The 24,628-nt window shown below is 36.9% G+C and overlaps 1 protein-coding gene across 2 annotated transcripts; it reads left to right on the forward strand.

Annotated features, from left to right (window-relative positions):
* Positions 1–219: 219 nt before the first annotated feature.
* Positions 220–23,965, forward strand: LOC121379387 (serine protease 33-like). Of its 2 annotated transcripts, XM_041507980.1 has the most exons (6): positions 220–425; positions 10,317–10,524; positions 12,067–12,200; positions 19,243–19,395; positions 19,972–20,153; positions 23,685–23,965. In XM_041507980.1, exons 1-6 carry the CDS (start codon positions 356–358, stop codon positions 23,844–23,846), a joined length of 909 nt encoding a protein of 302 aa, XP_041363914.1. In that variant the 5' UTR covers positions 220–355; the 3' UTR covers positions 23,847–23,965. The 2 variants fall into 2 exon arrangements, with proteins under 2 accessions (XP_041363914.1, XP_041363915.1); XM_041507981.1 differs by lacking the exon at positions 19,243–19,395.
* Positions 23,966–24,628: the final 663 nt, after the last annotated feature.

Genomic DNA, 24,628 nt, shown 5'->3' on the forward strand with positions numbered 1-24,628 from the left:
GAGGTGAAAGGAACGCACCCCAAGTCTGTGCGCACTCTGTGAAATTTGTCGTGACGTAGGCATTGTTGTGCTTCGAGCGACATCTACCGGTGACATCAGAATACTAACTTTCAAAATTATTTCAAGCAATTGGGACATGGGGATTCCCATGGTATTTATCGATATAAAACCTGCTTTTTCACTCCATTTGATAAAAACATGATCTAAGTGTGTTACAGGTTTGTAGATTATCCAAATTATAATTTATTTTCGCTGGATGGAACTAGGGCGTGCGGCTTTAAAGAGGTTGACATAACGGAAAGCAACTTGACTCCGTTTGTAAGTAACTGGTATCGACTGAATCAATGAAGCAGGCATGCAGAAACTCGGAGGGGGAGAAATGAAGATCCATCACTTTATCAGGGCCGTTTGTCTTCTATTTCCAGGTAAGGTGTTTTAACTGTTACACGTCACGTCCACACTTATATACACAGCTACAAGGGCGAACAGTCCTGTTCTATATCACGCGACACACAGTTAACGGATTCAAGCAAATAACGCAACACGTAATTTGTGTTTATAACAATATTAGATAGTTTGCTTTTTGTTTAGTTTGCACTTTTGAATTTGCCATTGTGGTAGCGATATCGTGTAGGAAAGGTTATTAAAATATGGAAATTGGAATGTGCGATCAGGAACATGCTGACTAACTAGCAGTTTGTTTATGTTTGAACCGTATGGTCGAACTGTTTGAGTGTCGTGCACCTCACCTATCTATAACTCTGCATCCTTTTCAGGATGACGCATATCAAAATAACATTACCCAAAATAGAAACTTCACAAACACAAAAAACAAACGTTGTGTTCAAGACAGTTTGTGGTGATGTGCAAGTCAAACATAAGTCGACATTCCTTCGAACCATCAACACGATACGATCATTGCGATATAGTGGTAACTATCAATACAAAACGATAATCGAGATAGAGGGGTAACTAGCTACACGAAACGGTCATTGCGATACAGGGTAACTATAAACACCAAACGATAATCGCGATACAGGGGGTAACTATCAACACAAAACGATAATCGCGATACAGGGGTAACTATCAACACAAAACGACAATCACGATACAGGGATAACTACCAACACAAAACGACAATCGCAATACAGAGGTAACTATCAACACAAAACGATAATCGCGATACAGGGGTAACTATCAACACAAAACGACAATCGCGATAGAGAGGTAACTATCAACACAAAACGACAATCGCGATACAGAGGTAACTATCAACACAAAACGATAATCGCGATACAGGGGTAACTATCAACACGAAACGACAATCGCGATACAAGGGTAACTATCAACACAATACGACAATCGCAATACAGAGGTAACTATCAACACAAAACGATAATCGCGATACAGGGGTAACTATCAACACAAAACGACAATCGCGATAAAGAGGTAACTATAAACAAAAAACGAATATCGCTATACAGGGGTAACTGTCTACACGAAACGACAATCGCGATACAGAGGTAACTATCAACACAAAACGATAATCGCGATACAGGGGTAACTATCAACACAAAACGACAATTGCGATAGAGAGGTAACTATCAACAAAAAACGACAATCGAGATAGAGGTAACTATCAACACAAAAGGACAATCGAGATAGAGGGATAACTATCAACACAAAACGATAATCGCGATACAGGGGTAACTATCAACACGAAACGATCTATGCGATACAGGGTAACTATAAACATCAAACGACAATCGCGATACAGAGGTAACTATAAACAAAAAACGATAATCGCGATACAGGGGTAACTATCAACACAAAACGACAATCGCGATACAGAGGTAACTATAAACAAAAAACGATAATCGCGATACAGAGGTAACTATCAACACAAAACGATAATCGCGATACAGGGGTAACTATCAACACAAAACGACAATCGCGATAGAGAGGCAACTATCAACAAAAAACGACAATCGAGATAGAGGTAACTATCAACACAAAAGGACAATCGAGATAGAGGGATAACTATCAACACAAAACGATAATCGCGCTACAGGGGTAACTATCAACACAAAACGATCTTTGCGATACAGGGTAACTATAAACACCAAACGACAATCGCGATACAGGGGTAACTATCAATACAAAACGATCTTTGCGATACAGGGTAACTATAAACACCAAACGACAATCGCGATACAGGGGTAACTATCAATACAAAACGATAATCGCGATACAGGGGTAACTGTCAACACGAAACGACAATCGCGATACAGAGGTAACTATCAACAACAAACGATAATCGTGATACAGGGTAACTATAAACACCAAACGATAATCACGATACAGGGATAACTACCAACACAAAACGACAATCGCAATACAGAGGTAACTATCAACACAAAACGATAATCGCGATACAGGGGTAACTATCAACACAAAACGACAATCGCGATAGAGAGGTAACTATCAACACAAAACGACAATCGCGATACAGAGGTAACTATCAACACAAAACGATAATCGCGATACAGGGGTAACTATCAACACGAAACGACAATCGCGATACAAGGGTAACTATCAACACAATACGACAATCGCAATACAGAGGTAACTATCAACGCAAAACGATAATCGCGATACAGGGGTAACTATCAACACAAAACGACAATCGCGATAAAGAGGTAACTATCAACACAAAACGACAATCGCGATACAGAGGTAACTATAAACACAAAACGATAATCGCGATACAGGGGTAACTATCAACACGAAACGACAATCGCGATACAAGGGTAACTATCAACACAAAACGACAATCGAGATAGATGGGTAACTATCAACATAAAACGACAATCGCGATACAGAGGTAACTATCAACAAAAAACGATAATCGCGATGCAGAGGTAACTATCAACACAAAACGACAATCGCGATACAGAGGTAACTATCAACACAAAACGATAATCGCGATACAGGGGTAACTATCAACACGAAACGACAATCGCGATACAAGGGTAACTATCAACACAATACGACAATCGCAATACAGAGGTAACTATCAACGCAAAACGATAATCGCGATACAGGGGTAACTATCAACACAAAACGACAATCGCGATAAAGAGGTAACTATCAACACAAAACGACAATCGCGATACAGAGGTAACTATAAACACAAAACGATAATCGCGATACAGGGGTAACTATCAACACGAAACGACAATCGCGATACAAGGGTAACTATCAACACAAAACGACAATCGAGATAGATGGGTAACTATCAACATAAAACGACAATCGCGATACAGAGGTAACTATCAACAAAAAACGATAATCGCGATGCAGAAGTAACTATCAACTCAAAACGATAATCGCGATACAGAGGTAACTATCAACAACAACAAAACTATAATCGCGATACATGAGTAACTATCAACACAAAACGACAATCGCGATAGAGAGGTAACTATCAACAAAAAACGACAATCGAGATAGAGGTAACTATCAACACAAAAGGACAATCGAGATAGAGGGATAACTATCAACACAAAACGATAATCGCGCTACAGGGGTAACTATCAACACAAAACGATCTTTGCGATACAGGGTAACTATAAACACCAAACGACAATCGCGATACAGAGGTAACTATAAACAAAAAACGATAATCGCGATACAGGGGTAACTATCAACACAAAACGACAATCGCGATAGAGAGGTAACTATCAACAAAAAACGACAATCGAGATAGAGGCATAACTATCAACACAAAACGATAATCGCAATACAGGGGTAACTATCAACACGAAACGATCTTTGCGATACAGGGTAACTATAAACACCAAACGACAATCGCGATACAGAGGTAACTATAAACAAAAAACGATAATCGCGATACAGGGGTAACTATCAACACAAAACGACAATCGCGATAGAGAGGTAACTATCAACAAAAAACGAAAATCGAGATAGAGGCATAACTATCAACACAAAACGATAATCGCAATACAGGGGTAACTATCAACACGAAACGATCTTTGCGATACAGGGTAACTATAAACACCAAACGACATTCGCGATACAGGGGTAACTATCAATACAAAACGATAATCGCGATACAGGGGTAACTGTCAACACGAAACGACAATCGCGATACAGAGGTAACTATCAACAAAAAACGATAATCGTGATACAGGGTAACTATAAACACCAAACGATAATCACGATACAGGGATAACTACCAACACAAAACGACAATCGCGATACAGAGGTAACTATCAACACAAAACGATAATCGCGATACAGGGGTAACTATCAACACGAAACGACAATCGCGATACAAGGGTAACTATCAACACAATACGACAATCGCAATACAGAGGTAACTATCAACACAAAACGATAATCGCGATACAGAGGTAACTATCAACACAAAACGATAATCGCGATACAGGGGTAACTATCAACTCAAAACGACAATCGCGATACAGAGGTAACTATAAACAAAAAACGAATATCGCTATACAGGGGTAACTGTCTACACGAAACGACAATCGCGATACAGAGGTAACTATCAACACAAAACGATAATCGCGATACAGGGGTAACTATCAACACAAAACGACAATTGCGATAGAGAGGTAACTATCAACAAAAAACGACAATCGAGATAGAGGTAACTATCAACACAAAAGGACAATCGAGATAGACGGATAACTATCAACACAAAACGATAATCGCGCTACAGGGGTAACTATCAACACGAAACGATCTATGCGATACAGGGTAACTATAAACATCAAACGACAATCGCGATACAGAGGTAACTATAAACAAAAAACGATAATCGCGATACAGGGGTAACTATCAACACAAAACGACAATCGCGATACAGAGGTAACTATAAACAAAAAACGATAATCGCGATACAGAGGTAACTATCAACACAAAACGATAATCGCGATACAGGGGTAACTATCAACACAAAACGACAATCGCGATAGAGAGGTAACTATCAACAAAAAACGACAATCGAGATAGAGGTAACTATCAACACAAAAGGACAATCGAGATAGAGGGATAACTATCAACACAAAACGATAATCGCGATGCAGAAGTAACTATCAACTCAAAACGATAATCGCGATACAGAGGTAACTATCAACAACAACAAAACTATAATCGCGATACATGAGTAACTATAAACAAAAAACGATAATCGCGATACAGGGGTAACTATCAACACAAAACGACAATCGCGATAGAGAGGTAACTATCAACAAAAAACGACAATCGAGATAGAGGCATAACTATCAACACAAAACGATAATCGCAATACAGGGGTAACTATCAACACGAAACGATCTTTGCGATACAGGGTAACTATAAACACCAAACGACAATCGCGATACAGAGGTAACTATAAACAAAAAACGATAATCGCGATACAGGGGTAACTATCAACACAAAACGACAATCGCGATAGAGAGGTAACTATCAACAAAAAACGACAATCGAGATAGAGGCATAACTATCAACACAAAACGATAATCGCAATACAGGGGTAACTATCAACACGAAACGATCTTTGCGATACAGGGTAACTATAAACACCAAACGACATTCGCGATACAGGGGTAACTATCAATACAAAACGATAATCGCGATACAGGGGTAACTGTCAACACGAAACGACAATCGCGATACAGAGGTAACTATCAACAAAAAACGATAATCGTGATACAGGGTAACTATAAACACCAAACGACAATCGCGATAGAGAGGTAACTATCAACACAAAACGACAATCGCGATACAGAGGTAACTATCAACACAAAACGATAATCGCGATACAGGGGTAACTATCAACACGAAACGACAATCGCGATACAAGGGTAACTATCAACACAATACGACAATCGCAATACAGAGGTAACTATCAACACAAAACGATAATCGCGATACAGGGGTAACTATCAACACAAAACGACAATCGCGATAAAGAGGTAACTATCAACACAAAACGACAATCGCGATACAGAGGTAACTATAAACACAAAACGATAATCGCGATACAGGGGTAACTATCAACACGAAACGACAATCGCGATACAAGGGTAACTATCAACACAAAACGACAATCGAGATAGATGGGTAACTATCAACATAAAACGACAATCGCGATACAGAGATAACTATCAACAAAAAACGATAATCGCGATGCAGAGGTAACTATCAACACAAAACGGCAATCGCGATACAGAGGTAACTATCAACACAAAACGATAATCGCGATACAGGGGTAACTATCAACACGAAACGACAATCGCGATACAAGGGTAACTATCAACACAATACGACAATCGCAATACAGAGGTAACTATCAACGCAAAACGATAATCGCGATACAGGGGTAACTATCAACACAAAACGACAATCGCGATAAAGAGGTAACTATCAACACAAAACGACAATCGCGATACAGAGGTAACTATAAACACAAAACGATAATCGCGATACAGGGGTAACTATCAACACGAAACGACAATCGCGATACAAGGGTAACTATCAACTCAAAACGACAATCGCGATACAGAGGTAACTATCAACAACAACAAAACTATAATCGCGATACATGAGTAACTACCAACACAAAACGACAATCGCGATACAGAGGTAACTATTAACAAAAAACGATAATCGCAGTACAGGGGTAACTATCAAAACAAAACGACAATCGCGATACAGAGGTAACTATTAACACAATTCGACAACCGCAATACAGAGGAAACTATCAACCCCAAACGACAATCGCTATACAGAGGTAACTATCAACAAAAAACGATACTCGCGATACAGGGGTAACTATCAACACGAAACGACAATCGCGATACAGGGGTAACCATCAACACGAAACGACAATCGCGATGCAGGGATAACAACGTTCTCGTGGTTTTCCTTTAAATTGAATACAGCGGATATTTCCTTGCCAGTTGTAAAATGTTTAAACTAGTTCTGTAAGCATGTAGTTGCCTTACATTTCCCACAGTGAGCCGTCAAAACTCACTTTACATGGTAGCCGGTATTGGAATGCGAACTCGGTACCTACCAGCCTTAATGACTGTATATAAAGTTGAATGAAATTAGATGATACAATTGACTGTATCGTTCAAAATAGTCTGCCGAACGCCATTGCCGCGTTAAGGTTGGTTTTGGTTATTAATAATTAAGTACTATTATTTCCTTTTTCCATGCTGCTGAATTGCGTATCAAAGAAGAGGTAAAATAATTTAAATTCGCTAATGTTAGTAGGTCAAACATGTTTTAGACCCATATTGACGTGAAATTTGTTAAATCATGTTTTGTTTTATAGGAACTCGCTGTGATATGTTTTGTTTTATAGGAACTCGCTGTAATATGTTTTGTTTTATAGGAACTCGCTGTGATATTTTGTTTTATAGGAATTCGCTGTGATATGTTTTCTTTTATAGGAACTCGCTGTTATACGATTTGTTTTGTAGGAACTCGCTGTGATATTTTGTTTTGTTTTATAGGAACTCTCTGTGATATTTTCTTTTGTTTTATAGGAACTCGCTGTGATATGTTTTGTTTTATAAAAACTCGCTGTGATATTTTGTTTAATAGGAACTCGCTGTGATATGTTTTGTTTTATAGGAACTCGCTGTGATATGTTTTCTTTGATAGGAACTCGCTGTGATATTTTGTTTTATAGGAACTCGCTGTGATATGTTTTGTTTTATAGGAACTCGCTGTGATATGTTTTGTTTTACAGGTACTCGCTGTGATATGTTTTCTTTGATAGGAACTCGCTGTGATATTTTGTTTTATAGGAACTCGCTGTGATATGTTTTGTTTTATAGGAACTCGCTGTGATATGTTTTGTTTTATCGGAACTCGCTGTCATATGTTTTGTTTTATAGGAATTCGCTGTCATATGTTTTGTTTTATAGGAACTCGCTGTGATATTTTGTTTTATAGAAACTCGCTGTGATATGTTTTGTTTTATAGGAACTCGCTGTGATATGTTTTCTTTTTTAGGAACTCGCTGTCATATGTTTTGTTTTATAGGAACTCGCTGTGATATTTTGTTTGATAAGAACTCGCTGTGATATGTTTTGTTTTATAGGAACTCGCTGTGATTTTTTTTATATGAACTCGCTGTGATATGTTTTGTTTCATAGGAACTCACTGTGATATGGGTTTTTTTTATAGGAACTCGCTGTGATATGGGTTTTTTTATAGAAACTCGCTGTGATATTTTGTTTTCTTTTATAGGAATTCGCTGTGATATGTTTTGTTTTATAGGAACTCGCTGTGATATGTTTTGTTTTATAAAAACTCGCTGTGATATGTTTTGTTTTATAGGAACTCGCTGTGATTAGTTTTGTTTTATAGGAACTCGCTGTGATATTTTGTTTTACAGGAACTCGCTGTGATATGTTTTCTTTGATAGGAACTCGCTGTGATATTTTGTTTAATAGGAACTCGCTGTGATATGTTTTGTTTTATAGGAACTCGCTGTGATATGTTTTCTTTGATAGGAACTCGCTGTGATATTTTGTTTTATAGGAACTCGCTGTGATATGTTTTGTTTTATAGGAACTCGCTGTGATATGTTTTGTTTTACAGGTACTCGCTGTGATATGTTTTCTTTGATAGGAACTCGCTGTGATATTTTGTTTTATAGGAACTCGCTGTGATATGTTTTGTTTTATAGGAACTCGCTGTGATATGTTTTGTTTTATCGGAACTCGCTGTGATATGTTTTGTTTTATCGGAACTCGCTGTGATATGTTTTGTTTTATAGGAATTCGCTGTCATATGTTTTGTTTTATAGGAACTCGCTGTGATATTTTGTTTTATAGGAACTTGCCGTGATATGTTTTGTTTGATAGGAACTCGCTGTGATATTTTGTTTGATAGGAACTCGCTGTGATATGTTTTGTTTTATAGGAACTCGCTGTGATGTTTTTTTATTTGAACTCGCTGTGATATGTTTTGTTTTAGAGGAACTCGCTGTGATATTTTATTTTATAGGAACTCGCTGTGATATATTTTGTTTTTTAGGAACTCGCTGTGATATGTTTTGTTTTATAGGAACTCGCTGTGATTTTTTTTATATGAAGTCGCTGTGATATGTTTTGTTTTATAGGAACTCACTGTGATGTTTTTTTTTATAGGAACTCACTGTGATATGGGTTTTTTTATAGGAACTCGCTGTGATATTTTGTTTTCTTTTATAGGAACTCGCTGTGATATGTTTTGTTTTATAGGAACTCGCTGTGATATGTTTTGTTTTATAAAAACTCGCTGTGATATTTTGTTTGATAGGAACTCGCTGTGATATGTTTTGTTTTGTAGGAACTCGCTGTGATATTTTGTTTTGTTTTATAGGAACTCCCTGTGATATTTTGTTTTCTTTTATAGGAACTCGCTGTTATATGCTTTGTTTTATAGGAACTCGCTGTGATATGTTTTGTTTTGTAGGAACTTGCTGTGATATTTTGTTTTGTTTTATAGGAACTCGCTGTGATATTTTGTTTTGTTTTATAGAAACTCGCTGTGATATGTTTTGTTTTATAGAAACTCGCTGTGATATGTTTTGTTTTATAGGAACTCGCTGTGATATGTTTTGTTTTATTGGAACTCGCCGTGATATGTTTTGTTTGATAGGAACTCGCTGTGATATTTTGTTTTATAGGAATTCGATGTGATATATTTTGTTTTATAGGAACTCGCTGTGATATTTTGTTTTATAGGAACTCGCTGTGATATGTTTTGTTTTATAGGAACTCGCTGTGATATGTTTTGATTTATAGGAACTCGCTGTGATATGTTTTGTTTTATAGGAACTCCCTGTGATATTTTGTTTTGTTTTATAGGAACTCGCTGTGATATGTTTTGTTTTATAGGAACTCGCTGTGATATGTTTTGTTTTATAGGAACTCGCTGTGATATGTTTTGTTTTATAGGAACTCGCTGTGATATTTTGTTTTATAGGAACTCGCTGTGATATGTTTTCTTTTATAGAAATTCCCTGTGATATTTTGTTTTATAGGAACTCGCTGTGATATGGTTTGTTTTATAGGAACTCCCTGTGATATGTTTTGTTTGATAGGAACTCGCTGTGATATGTTTTGTGTTTGTGTTGTAGCTGCTGGTGCTGTAGTTCCTTGTGCGGTTTGGGGATGAGATCTTGCTTCCTTTCTTTTTCTTATACTTATTATCTCTTTTTTATTTCACTTTGATTTTTTTTTCTCATATTTTCTGATTGTTAGCGTTCGTCATATGTGAGTCGACGAGCCGCCATGTTCGAGTAAAGCGAATAGTGGGCGGAGCGCCGCTCGAGGTTGGCCAATGGCCGTGGCTGGTCTCCCTCCACTTCAGACAGGACCACCCCTTCACCAACAGGACCAGGCTACGTCATCTGTGCACGGGGTCCTTGATTCACCCGCGGTGGGTCCTTACAGCAGGACATTGTTTCGAGTCAGTGTATAGTATTTCCATAAACGCAATAATACATCTCGATAAAACGAAACATTTTACTTCTCTATCCTAATTTAAATACTCTAAACATCGTGGATTTTAGCTAGTTAGTATTCAAATACTCTAAACATCGTGGACTTTAGCTAGTTAGTATTCAACTACTCTGAACATCGTGGACTTTAGCTAGTTAGTATTCAAATACTCTAAACATCGTGAACTTTAGCTAGTTAGTATTACGCAGCATACACATGTTAAGTCGCTAACTTTGCTTTGTTGACTATCACAAGATTTGTATTGTTATTGCAAAACTAAAAGTTGTTTGTATTTAAAGAATATGTTTATTGGTCAGTGACCGAATATATAGAGATTTATCTATAGCCTATCTGACGGGGAACGCATTTTTTCACATTACGGAATTCACTACACGTTATTTATTTCTGAGTAGATTGTTTTCTAAATTGCAAAAAAAACGAGTATATTTTTGTTATTTCCAAAACATTTTTACTTTTCTTTAAAAATATGTCAAAGCAAACTGAAATTATTTACAAAGAAACATTTTTGTTGGAGGATGGGACGGACTATAGGCTGTTCATCATATCTTGCCAATGTGTACAGTGATTGCGGAATAAATAACAAGAAGGATCGTTCACTACCTAGTCGCTATTTTCTACTTGGTCACGTGCTACCTGAACATCAGTCGAGGTACGGGGGCGAGACGTAGCCCAGTGGTACAGCGCTCGCTCGATGTGCGGTCGGTGAGGGATCGATCCCCGTCGGTGGGCCCATTGGGTTATTTCTCGTTCCTGCCAGTGCACCACGACTGGCATATCAAAGGCTGTGTTATGTACTACCCTGTCTGTGGGATGGTGCATATAAAATAGCCCTTGCTGCTAATCGAAAAGAGTAGCCCATGTGGTGGCGACAGCGGGTTTCCTCTCTCAATATCTGTGTGGTTCTTAACCATATGTCTGACGCCATATAACCGTAAATACAATGTGTTGAGTGCACCGTCAAATAAAACATTTCTTTCTTTCTTTTTTCAGTCGAGGTACCGTTAAATAAACATTTTGAGAATATTGGTCTTCATAAATGATAAAGCAAAGTTTCTTCAGCCGAAGGGACATAATAATGTGTCAAGCTATCCAGACAAATTACTTCCCTTGTGAACCCGATATTGCAAATCGTGGCAGTATCTAGGTTTTTCACCGGCCTTGGTGGCGTCGTGGTTAGGCCATCGGTCTACAGGTTGGTAGGTACTGGGTTCGGATCCCAGTCGAGGCATGGGATTTTAATCCAGATACCGACTCCAAACCTTAGGGTTTTTTAGGGTTTGTTGGTTGGGGTTTGTGGTATTCGCGAGGGTGCGCGTGCGCGTGTGTTACTGTTTTAAAGGGGATGGCGGTTTGTATGCGTTTTCCATACACAGACTTTGATAAATAATTACTTGACGATATATGTATTCAGACGCCTTTAATAGAAACCGTGTTTCTGCCACACCGGTAAAGAAAATAATTTTGATTATTGTTGCTTTAATGCTTGCAGTGGAAACGAGTGGCCTACGCTCAATAACAGCAGGAATTGGGTTGTCGTTCTTGGAGAGCATAACCAATACCGACGAGAGGTTGGAGAACAGCGAATTCGAATACGTAGATATTTTGTACACCCCGAGTATTCAGGTATATTACATGACTGTAGCATGAGTTAATGAGTATGGTGGAATACGTAGATATTTTGTACACCCCGAGTATTCAGGTATATCACATGACTGTAGCATGAGTTAATGAGTATGGTGGAATACGTAGATATTTTGTACACCCCGAGTATTCAGGTATATCACATGACGATAGCATGAGTTAATGAGTATGGTGGAATACGTAGATATTTTGTACATCCCGAGTATTCAGGTATATCACATGACGGAAGGGAGGAAGGAAATGTTTTATTTAACGACGCACTCAACATATTTTATTTACGGTTATATGGCGTCAGACATATGGTTAAGGACCACACAGCTATAGAGAGAGGAAATCCGTTGTCGCCACTTCATGGGCTACTCTTTTCGATTAGCAGCAAGGGATATTTTATATGCACCATCCCACAGACAGGGTAGTACATACCATAGCCTTTGTTACACCAGTTGTGGAGCACTGGCTAGAACGAGAAATATCCCATTAATGCCACCGACGGGGATCTGTCCTAACCAAGCACGCATCAAGTGAGCGCTTTACTACTAGGCTAGGTCCCGCCTCTTCGCATGACGGTAGCACGAAGTTGACGAGTGTGGATGAATACGTAGATAGTTTTACACCGAGAGCATTTAGGTATTTTATATACGGTAACGGTTTTCCTCTCTTAGACAATATGTCAGAATTACCTAATGTTTGACATCCAATAGCCAATAAAGTCATATGATCTAGTGGTGTCATAAAACAAAACGAACATTGACTTGTTTAACTCTATACTTAGTAGTTATTAGTGTACGAGGGGCTGACGAACGTTGACTTGTTTAACTCTATACTTAGTAGTTACTAGTGTACGAGGGGATGACGAACGTTGACTTGTTTAACTCTATACTTAGTAGTTACTAGTGTACGAGGGGATGACGAACGTTGACTTGTTTAACTCTATACTTAGTAGTTACTAGTGTACGAGGGGATGACGAACGTTGTGTACGAGGGGATGACGAACGTTGACTTGTTTAACTCTATACTTAGTAGTTATTAGTATACGAGGGGATGATGAAGGTTACAACTATGAATGCGCTACTGACTTGCTCGAATAGGACCCCTGTTAGAGGGTGTAACAACCAAACAAAACTGTATTCCATTTTGTGCATCTGAAGAAAGATCGCACAGATGCAGTTATTTATAAACAACATTTCATGGAAATCCAAGATAGGTACCGTGATTACTGTTCCTGTTTCCACAGATGCATCATCGGAAGGGAATTTCGTGCATTCTGCTACAGTTTTTGCATTAGACACACTAATTTTCATGAGATTGCCCGATTCAGCATGAATCTCTTTTTTTTCTTCTTTTTTTTGTATTGTCCCAGATCACAAACATAACAGTGTCAGGGATGGGAGCCCCAAATCACTGCTGTACATATAATAAATATACAACACATATATCTATACACAAACAAATACATACATGTAATTGGTTTAATCTGGGATATTATAAAGAGAATAGATAGGATAAGAAAGAGGAGAAAGAGGTAGAAGACGAGATAAGGTTATACGTGAGGTGTATGTCTATTTGTCTTGTTTTCCGCTATCTCCAAACAAGCCACAGAGAAGAACAAACTTTAAAAGCTAACATCATATATTTCATTTAATCGTTATCATTAAATAAGTTAGCCCATGAAGCCCATTGTTTATTAAACATTTCGTATTTGCAATTTTTATATAAAATAAATCAATTTCAAACTTTTGCTTCAACAGATTTTTAACAACTGATTTCTAAGTATTTTTTTTTTTTTTTTTGTATCTTAGTTCCATAAACATAATATTTTATGTTAATAATTAACCAGTTAAGTTAAGGAAGTTAGATTTTTCGTTATTAATAATACCAAAGATAACATTATCTTTATTGAAATTAATTATAATACCAGTCAATATCCAGTTTTGAACTGCAACCCATAAGTTGTGAACTTTATTGCATTCGAAAAATAGATGTGGTATGGTTTCTGGATAGTTGTTACAAAAGCTACACATGTTTGACTCAACATAGTGAATAATATATAAGAAAGTGTTCGTAGCTAAGATTCGGTGAACTAGTCTATATTGAAACCATATTAATGTTGAATCCTGAGTGCTCTAAAAAGGAAGCAAATAATATTCTGCCCATTCACTTGATGAAAAGATAAAACCTTGATTGGTGTATTTAGCTTGCGATTTTGAAGTTATCGATTTAGAGTTTAATAAGTTGTACATATCCTTACATCCTCTTTGTCTTTTTAATAAAAGATTAAGTTTAAATGGAAGAATTGGGTTATTAATCATTTTAAATTTGTTATCTTTCAAATCATCTAAACTATATATGTACGTTTTACTGCATTTGTTAACGAAACATAGCTAATGAAATTGGTGGATATATTGTATTTTTTTTATGAACTGATCATATTTTAAAGTATCACCTTTTTCGTCAATAAGGTCGTTTATAAAAACAATTCCTTTTTCAAAATAATGTTTATATAGAAATGGCTTACGACCAATGAGTATTCTATCATTCAGCCAAATATTAATACATAAAATATCATCTACGGTTTGAGGATTAAGTTCTTTCTCTATTTTTAGCCAGCTAAGTAGGGTATCTCTCCAAAATCTATTTGCAATATTTTTAATTTTTCTTGTTAAATAATAGTCTCCGTATTTTAATATCTCCTTTGTTGTTATACCAGTAACCAAATTAAATAGGTTTACCCATTGTGAATTACTTATAAATAATCTTCGTAACCATGAGCATTTTAAGGCAGTCATAAAATTGTTTAAGTTTATCATTTTAAGACATCCAGCTTTATAGTCTTGAGTTATTAAATCACTTTTTAATTTTTCAGGCTTATTCTGCCATATAAATTTAAAACATAACGTATTTAAGTTTTTTAAGATCGTTTCTCCAGGATTAGGTAATGATATTAAAAGATGTGTTATTTTAGGTATTATTAAAGTTTTAAGAATAACTATTTTTCCTAAAACTGTTAGTTTCATGGAGTTTTGCATTTCTTTTATTTTAGATTAATAATTAACTGCAGTAATATTTTCCAAATCTACTGAAAAATTAATACCAAGTAAATTGAATTGTGTTGCGCCCCAGTCCAATTTCCATCTTGTATGGTGGTAAACATCTTCAGAAAACGTTTTGCTCCCAATCCATAGTATAGTATAGTTTATTAGCTTTAAGCATTACGGCTCATAGGCATTCAATAAACAATAATACAAACAGATAATATATACAATGGGTGATTGTGTAATTGGAGGATGGACAGTTATATATGTTTAGAACGTAAAAAGGTTGCATGTTTGAGAAATTTACCGAGATTACATTGTTCTTTTCTGTTTTGAACTGATAATAATTGTACAATTTTAAACATAGATGGTTTGAACCAATAATATTTTTTTATGTAAGTAATTCGTAAACCTGTATACAATGGACATATCAGAATAAAATGATATTCGTCTTCTATATCGTCCTTATTGCACAATTTACATTTTCTTTCAGATCTTTCTATACCATAATATCTTCCTTGTTCAATGAGCAATTGATGGGAAGATACACGAAATTTTGTAATAAGCGTGGCATAACATTCAGGAATTGATATTCTAAGATGATATTGCAAACAAAAAGTATCTATCAGCAGTTTATATAATGTACATTTTGGAGATTTGTCTATTGTAGCATCTTTCTCTTGAATAAACTGGCCCGTTAAATGTATTTCTAAACATTTTAAAAATGAGTTAGCACTATCTACATGCTGACTACACCAAACATCTCCGAAAACAATTGATAGTAGTAAATATCTTACCTGGTATAGCCAATTAGAGGGATTCATGTGTTCTAACATATCTTCATATAACGATTTTAAGATACAATTTCTGGTTTGTAGTAATTTCAACCAATATTTAACTATTCTAATTTTTCGCATAATACTTAAAGGAACTCTTCCAAGTTCTGTCAAAACAACTACATTTGTGGTGCATTTCTTAACATTCAAAATTCGTTTACAAAAATCCATATGTACATGTTCAATATCATGAGCAGGATGAAAACCCCATATTTCGCATCCATAATTTAAAACACTAGAAACATAGGTATCGAAAACGTGTAACTTCGTGTCCTTATTAAGGCATAGATTATTACATATTTTTGAAATGTGATTCATACATTTTCTGCCCTGTGAAGCAATTACCCTTTGTGATATAGTAAACTTTCCATTAAAATTCAATGTCAATCCAAGGTAATTAAAAAAATCAACAATTTCAATTAGGTCATCATTATATATCCATGATTCTTTAACAGTTATTTTACCTCTATTTCTGAATACAACCATTTTTGTTTTATCTATATTAACACTGATGTTCCATTTTGTACTATATGCACAGAGCACATCAAGCATCTTATGAAGACCTTCTACTGTCTCTGATAAAAGAACAGTGTCATCAGCATACATGAAGACCTTCTACTGTCTCTGATAAAAGAACAGTGTCATCAGCATACATTACAAGAAACAACGAAATATCGTGTAAATACATTGGCTCACATAAGCCACTAATTAGCTCATTTTCAAAATCATTAATATACATAGAAAACAAAAATGGTGATAACGCTTCACCTTGCATTAATCCAGTATTACAATTAAAATAGTCTGAAAACTGAGACTGATACTTAACACATGTCTTCAAACCGTCATACATCGATTTTATAATATTATAGAGTTTGCCGGTAATACCGGAACGTGCTAACTTAAATAATAATTTACATCGATTTACACTATCAAACGCTTTTCTATAGTCTACAAAACAGCAATACAATTTCTTTTTACTCGCCAACATTTTCATAATAACAGCATGGAGTGCAAAAATCGCATCAGTTGTGCCGTAGCCTGGTTTAAAACCAAACTTGGCATCTGTAATAACATCGTTTTCGTCTGACCACTTTAACAATCTATTATTTAATATTGCAGTGAAATTTTTTTCCAGAGAGCTGACAAGTGTAATACCTCTGTAATTATGTGTATCATTTACGTTACCTTTCTTATATAGAGGAATTACAATACCTTCCGACCAACTTGAAGGAAATATCCCACTATCAAATATAACATTAAAAATTCGAGTCAAAAAAGGAACAAATACATCTTGGAACGTAATAAAATATTCATTAAGTAAATGGTCTTTTCCTGGTGATTTTCGTGATTTTAAATGTCGTATTACTGTGTGAACCTCTTCTTCAGTGATTGGGCAGTCGAGCTCTGCGTAAGTGCCCTCGTCGTGTTCTTCTGCAGCATCTGGAGGGTCGTCTGTGTTACTGGCTAAATCTTTCAAATGTTTTAAAAAATCATCTAGAGATAAATCTGTTTTCGGTTCACGTTTGCGCTTTTTAAATAAAATAAAGAACTGCCGAGGATTACATTTTCTTAGGAAACCAATCCTATTGCCTTCAAATCTCAAGTAATTTCTTTTAACTCTACGCTCATAAGTCTTGTATATACGTTTAGCTAAAACTAAAGCTTGCCTATTGTTTACATTACGTTCAGTATTAAAAAACATGCAAAGAATTTCGATAACCATTGTGTAATGTTCTGCATCTATCATCAAACCATGGCTTATTAGTGTGAACAGATTTCACGTGTGTATGGCTATGGAACAGCTTGGATGTTTTCAAACAGTATGGCTTGAACCTAAATGGTTGTAAAAAGTAAAACGGCCACATTCGTCACCTGGCAAACGACCATTGCTTATACCATATAGCTTTTGATTTTGAATAATTTATGTTTAGGCCTGAAATCTGTTCATAATAGTCTAATTCCATTAGTGTACTGCGAAGGGACTCGGTAGATCCATCTAGAATAAAACATGAGTCGTCAGCATATTGCGATCTTAAATATTCTTCACCATCTATATTTATGCATTTAATAGTTGAGTTATTTCTAATAATAATTGCAAGGATTTCAGCACATATAATAAAAATGTATAGCGATAGTCAGCATGAATCTTTACTGCTGAAACCTGGGCAATCATTAAAGCCCTGGAACAGATTAAGGATTCATGTGCATCCAAATATATTATTTTTATACTCCCTTTTGTGTCTCCAAACATTACAATGCATGTATGGTGATGTTCACTGCTTGCAGGCAGAACATCGAATAAAATTTGGCCTTTTCGGCGGCCTTCATATAGGCGTCTTGCGGCATTCGTACTGGTTCTTGAGGCAGTCGTACTGAATCGTGTAGCAGTCGTGCGGATTCGTAGGTGTGTCGTAATTCTTGACGCGTTCCGCATTAATCGTTATGATTCGTAGCGTATTCGGGAAGGCATCCTAGGGAATACGTAGTAGTTCGTTCCGATTCGTAATGAATCGGGTTCAAGATTGTAATGGTATCGTATTAGTTCCTGCAGCAGTCGTGAGCATTCGTACGCAGTTCGGGAAAGAAGCCGAATCATGCAAATTTTGTCGCAAAAAATCGGGAGCAATCGGGGCTGCATAGGATCGTGTATATTCCTGGACATTCGGGGTATAATTCGTGTATGTGAGACTTGGGCTTTACATTATACATTTTCCCCAGAGCTCTTTACACCGTGGCTTACATAATTATGGTATATTACTTGTATTTCTAATATAGATAATCATATTCATGTACATGTACTTACCTTTGAAACCCAATAGCTCATGCGTATCTGTGTGCTGGGGTGTCGTTTAGGGGACGTTCTCATTTTGCGATTAGTCGCACCGACTTGTTGCATGCGATATGTCTTAGCGACTCTAATCGTAGGGGTATACAACTAACGTGTTTCCGATTTAGGGCTTCTTACAGTACGATTCGATCACATGCGAGAAGTCGCTACAACTAATCGCATAATGAGAACGTCCATTCATTCATTCATTCATTCATTCATTCTATCATTCATTCATTCTATCATTAACCAAACTTGCGTTCTATTAATCATATCCGCATAAAACATGTCGAGGGACGCTGTCACGTCTTATATTCTCTATTCCCCAGCCAGGCCGCTGCTGCGAGATTTCACTTTGATCAAGCTCAAGAGACGAGCTCGCCTCACGCCCACGGTGCAGCCCATTGGGCTCGACTCACAAGGCCGCTGTGATAACGTCGGCACCGAGGTCGCTGTCGCCGGATGGGGACAGATCGCGTACGGTGAGGCTGAACTCTTAACTCCTCGTCATTGGTCAAACAAAAGTTGATGTTTTCCTTTAAATTCTCAAAATGAATGTTGAACATAAACTGGAGAATGCAGCTGTAACTACATTTCGCATCTTTACAAATTTGAGGGGCGGGCTTTAGCTCAGTCGGTTGAATGCTCGCTTGAGGTGCTTGCGTCGCAGGATCGAACCACATTGGTGGATCCATTCAACTGACTGGGTTTTTTTTTCGTTCCAACCAGTTCACCACAACTGGTCAAAGGCCATGGTATGTGCTTTCCTTTATGTGGGAAAGCTCATATAAAAGATCCCTTGCGGCATTAGGAAAAGTATAGCGGGTTTCCTCTCATAACTATGCGTCAGAATTATTACCAAAATGGTTGACATCCAATAGCCTATGCTTAATTAATCAATGTGCTCCATTGGTGTCGTTAAACAAAAAAACACGAAATAAAACGAGTCAGAATTACCAAATGTTTGACATCCAATAGCCGATGCTTAATTACTCAATGTGCTCTAGTGGTGTCGTTAAACAAAACAAAACAAAAACTGTTTACACATTTGATTTCAGAGCCGTTTGGCTGGGGAATGTTCATCCCGCTGTGGGTGAACGTGACTGTGATGCGCAAGGCGCCGTGTATCCGCAGCTACGACGCCGTGCCCGACGACGACCCCGACAAGGCGTACTACCAGCCCCGCGACGACACCATCATGTGCGCCGGCACGCCGCCTGGCGGCAAGGACGCGTGCTTGGTAAACACATTTTAATATTACTGTAATGGGTTTTGCAGAACGATGTATGTATTGGCCTGTCTTAATATTACTGTAATGGGTTTTGTAGAACGATGTACGTACTGGCCTGTCTTAATATTACTGTTATGGGTTTTGTAGAACGATGTATGTATTGGCCTGTCTTAATATTACTGTTATGGGTTTTGTAGAACGATGTACGTACTGGCCTGTCTTAATATTACTGTTATGGGTTTTGTAGAACGATGTATGTACTGGCCTGTCTTAATATTACTGTTATGGGTTTTGTAGAACAATGTATGTACTGACCTGTCTTAATATTACTGTTATGGGTCTTGTAGAACAATGTATGTACTGGCCTGTCTTAATATTATTGTAATGTGTTTTATAGAACAATGTATGTACTGGCCTGTCTTAATATTATTGTAATGTGTTTTATAGAACAATGTATGTATTGGGCTGTCTTAATATTACTGTTATGGGTTTTATAGAACGGTGTATGTACTGGCCTGTCTTAATATTATTGTAATGTGTTTTATAGAACGGTGTATGTATTGATCTGTCTATGGTAAACACATTTTAATATTACTGCAATGTGTTTTATAGAACTATATGTGTTATGGCCTGTCTATGGTAAATACATTTTAATATTATTGTAATTGCTATTATAGAACGATGTATGTACTGGGTTGTCTATGATATACACATTTTAATATTACTGCAATGGGTTTTATAGAACGATGCATGTACTGGCCTCTCTGTGGGAAAGTTATATAAAATATCCCAGTGTAAGCTGGTTGGCACCAGCGACATCATTCCATCTCTCTGTCTCTATACACACACCCCCCCCCCCCCCCCACACACACCCTCCTCTATGTCTGTCTGTCTGTCTCTGTCTCTCTCTCTCTCTCTCCCCCCGTCGCTTCTCCGTTTCTATCTCTCTCTCTCTCTCTCTCTCTCTCTCTCTCTCTCTCTCTCTCTCTCTCTCTCTCTCTCTCTCTCTCTCTCTCTCTCTCTCTCTCTCTCTCTCTTTCATATCTTATTTCGTTTTAGTCTTCTATTTTTGTGTTGTTTTTTGTTGTATTTTTAGTGAGTGTTTGCTTTCGTTTTGGGTTTTCTTTCTACTAGTGGCTTTTATGGACCATAACAAAAGTGATAGCAATGGAATGTTAGTAAAAATATTACCTAAATGCTATTATATTTTTGAGTGAAATACGAAATTGTAAACTGCAGTAGAGGAAATATGCCAACTATTATATATAAATATGTTTTGTGGTAACCAGGAAAATGCTGATAATATTATGACGAAATGTTTATGCTATGTTCAATGCGGTGTAAATATTCAATGTTTGTGTAAATATATATCGTCAACGTCCCTAACTGCGTTATGCTTCAAATTCCGTTCACTTTGTTTTCTCGTGCACGTTTCGTGCAATCAACATCCGTTTTGTTGTCATCGGCATGTCGTTCATTTATGAGGTTTTTCTTCACAGTACATGAACATTTTCATAAACGATAAAGTTCAGAAAAGTAAGTATCTAAATATAAAACTTTACAAACCCCTAAAACCATTAATTTTACTAAGTCGTTTTTGTTTATTCCTTAAAATTACCGATATCGGGTCCATATGACTCGTAGAAATGGACTTCAAATGGAGAAAGATGAATTAACATTCGGTGCGTGTCACATGACCTCACACGTGCCAGATCAACAAGGCTAAAGCATTTAATTTTCATGATTTTTAAGACCCCTGTTGTTAGAATTTGTTTTCAGTTATTATATTCGATTTGCAAAAGGTATGCTACATTTTTTTGCCACTATTTGTAGTGAATAGTATTCATAATCCATTCATAACAATTGTAAATAATTTTGAGTGTATAAATTGTGTTAATTATGAATCAATTCATTTTTTTTGTTAATGATATTTTACAAACTATTCACTGGTATAAACGTAATGCCTATCAGTATTGACATCAAATGATAGCGATGTGTGTTGATAAAACGCGGACCGGACCAGAACGCTTGGCAAATTGAATTTCGAATATTAAAGCCGCACGCCCTAGTTCCATCCAGCGAAAATAAATTATAATTAGGTTAATCTACAAACCTGTAACACACTTAGATCACGTTTTTATCAAATGGAGTGAAAAAGCAGGTTTTATATCGATAAATACCATGGGAATCCCCATGTCCCAATTGCTTGAAATAATTTTGAAAGTTAGTATTCTGATGTCACCGGTAGATGTCGCTCGAAGCATAACAATGCCTACGTCACGACAAATTTCACAGAGTGCGCACAGACTTGGGGTGCGTTCCTTTCACCTCTCCTGGACATGTTCCAACTGTTCTGTCCTGGTTGTATCCCCTCTCCAGATATCGTAAGCCTTAGCAAAATTATTGGTTTTAAGGGTTTGTAACGTTTTGTATTGATATACTTACTTGTCTGAACTTTATTGTTACTGAAAATGTTCACGAATTGTGAAGAAAAATCTCACAAATGAACAACAAGCAAACGAAAACAAATCGGATGTTGATTGCGCGAACCGTGCACGAGAAAACAAACCGAACCAAAATGATAACGGTCACGTGGTATACCAACGTCTGTGACGTTTACACGGGAAGATTCCCTCTAAAAATAGATTGGACCTCGCTTGCTTAACGGTTTTTTCTCGAGTGCACGCGGATTTTTAAGAAATACAAAAAAACGCATTTCGTGGTTTTACAAACATCAGGATTACCAGGATTACCAAAAAGCACTTCAGGTGAATGGAAATGTGTATTCTAAATAATAAAATGAAAGTAAAGTGCAATTTTATTTGTGAAAAAAATGGGTTTAATAGCGAAAAACAACGCCGTAATGGTTAACAACTAGCCGTAACTAGGGCGTGTCCCTTTAAACTAAGTGTTCGTCAATTGTGCATAGTTAAGAAACATATATTTTTTCATGCAGTGGCCTTAAAAATGGAAAATGATGAACCGCACATGCGCGTTACGATGCTTTTTGCAAACGCATGCGCCTGAACGCAGTTAGAAACGTCGCACTCTTTCCTGTTTACCGGAGGGTGTTTAATTTTATTTTACTAGAATGGATTTGTTTTACATCCACATTGTTGATTTTTTATGTTAAATGATTGCAATATATTTTGTTTCACGTATCGTAGCTGAAAAATATTTTCCTTAAATATCGTATTCGTGTTTTTATCGTTAGGTGAACGCAGTTTTGGACGTCGATGGTACTGGTTGTTTGTATATTCAATGGTTGGGTGAATATCCATTGTTTGTGTGAATAATCAATGGTTGTGTGAATATCCATTGTGGTGTGGTGAATATTCAGTGTGGTGTGAATATTCAATGTTTGTGTGACTAATTCAGTGTTTTTGTGAATATCCAGTGTGGTGTGAATTTGTGTGAATATTAAATGTTTGTGTGAATATTTCATTAGTAATTTGATTTGTTGTATGTACATTCATCGTTTAGGGAGTATTGGCGGTATTCTATTCTATTCTATTCTATTCTATTCTATTGCTCGTTCAGGGCGACTCTGGCGGACCCTTGGCGTGTTTCCACGATGACCGCTGGCTACTGACGGCCGTTGTTTCGACTGGACACGACTGCGGACACGCCGACTACCCCGGGCTGTACACGATGGTGAGACCCTACCTGGACTGGATCCAATACACCATGGACAACAACTGAGTGATCTGATTGCGCACTCACCAACACCAACTACACACAGTCGGAGAAATACTAGCGTGTTGTGGTCCACTGTATTTCAATCACTTCACTGTTATACAATAAAACGTAGACTTGTATTATTTAACATTTTGACAATAATTCAGCCCGTTAGAAACAGAGGGTGTACATTTGAATTATAATTCAGCCCGTTAGAAACAGAGGGTGTACATTTGAACTGTAATTCAGCCCGTTAGAAACAGAGGGTGTACATTTGAACTAATTCAGCCCGTTAGAAACAGAGGGTGTACATTTGAACTATAATTCAGCCCGTTAGAAACAGAGGGTGTACATTTGAACTATAATTCAGCCCGTTAGAAACAGAGGGTGTACATTTGAACTATAATTCAACCTGATTGAGGGTGCACATTTTAACTATGATGATGATCGATATAAAAGTATTTAACGTCAAACAGGATTACTGTCGTATATGACCGAATCTTTGCCTATTTGTTGGTTGGTAGAAATTCCGCATTTTCATTATAAGATCTATCTGTGATGGTTGAGAGCAGTTACAACTATCCGAAAGTCTGTCTAGCTATAACGACAGAGTACTTAACTCGTCTATTGGATAAATAAATAATATGCTTCGGCTAATAAAAAATAGTTTATGTTAATTTCCCCCCGAGCCAAACCCTTCAAAGGCCAGTCTACAAGAGGACAATATGCTTTGTTAATGTTCAGTGCGTTTACACTGGAACTTGTTTCTAAAGAAACCCTAAGAGATCGAATAACTTTACCATCAG

This window comes from Gigantopelta aegis, chromosome 8 (assembly GCF_016097555.1).
Source record: "Gigantopelta aegis isolate Gae_Host chromosome 8, Gae_host_genome, whole genome shotgun sequence".
In the NCBI taxonomy this organism is placed as follows: Eukaryota; Metazoa; Mollusca; class Gastropoda; order Neomphalida; family Peltospiridae; genus Gigantopelta; species Gigantopelta aegis.

Coding starts and splice junctions, on each gene's coding strand:
- LOC121379387 (XM_041507980.1), top strand. CDS start 356: ATGCAGAAACTCGGAGGGGGAGAAATGAAGATCCATCACTTTATCAGG. Junction 12,201..19,242: donor TGTACACCCCGAGTATTCAG/GTATATTACATG, acceptor TCTATTCCCCAG/CCAGGCCGCTGCTGCGAGAT. Junction 19,396..19,971: donor ATGGGGACAGATCGCGTACG/GTGAGGCTGAAC, acceptor ATTTGATTTCAG/AGCCGTTTGGCTGGGGAATG.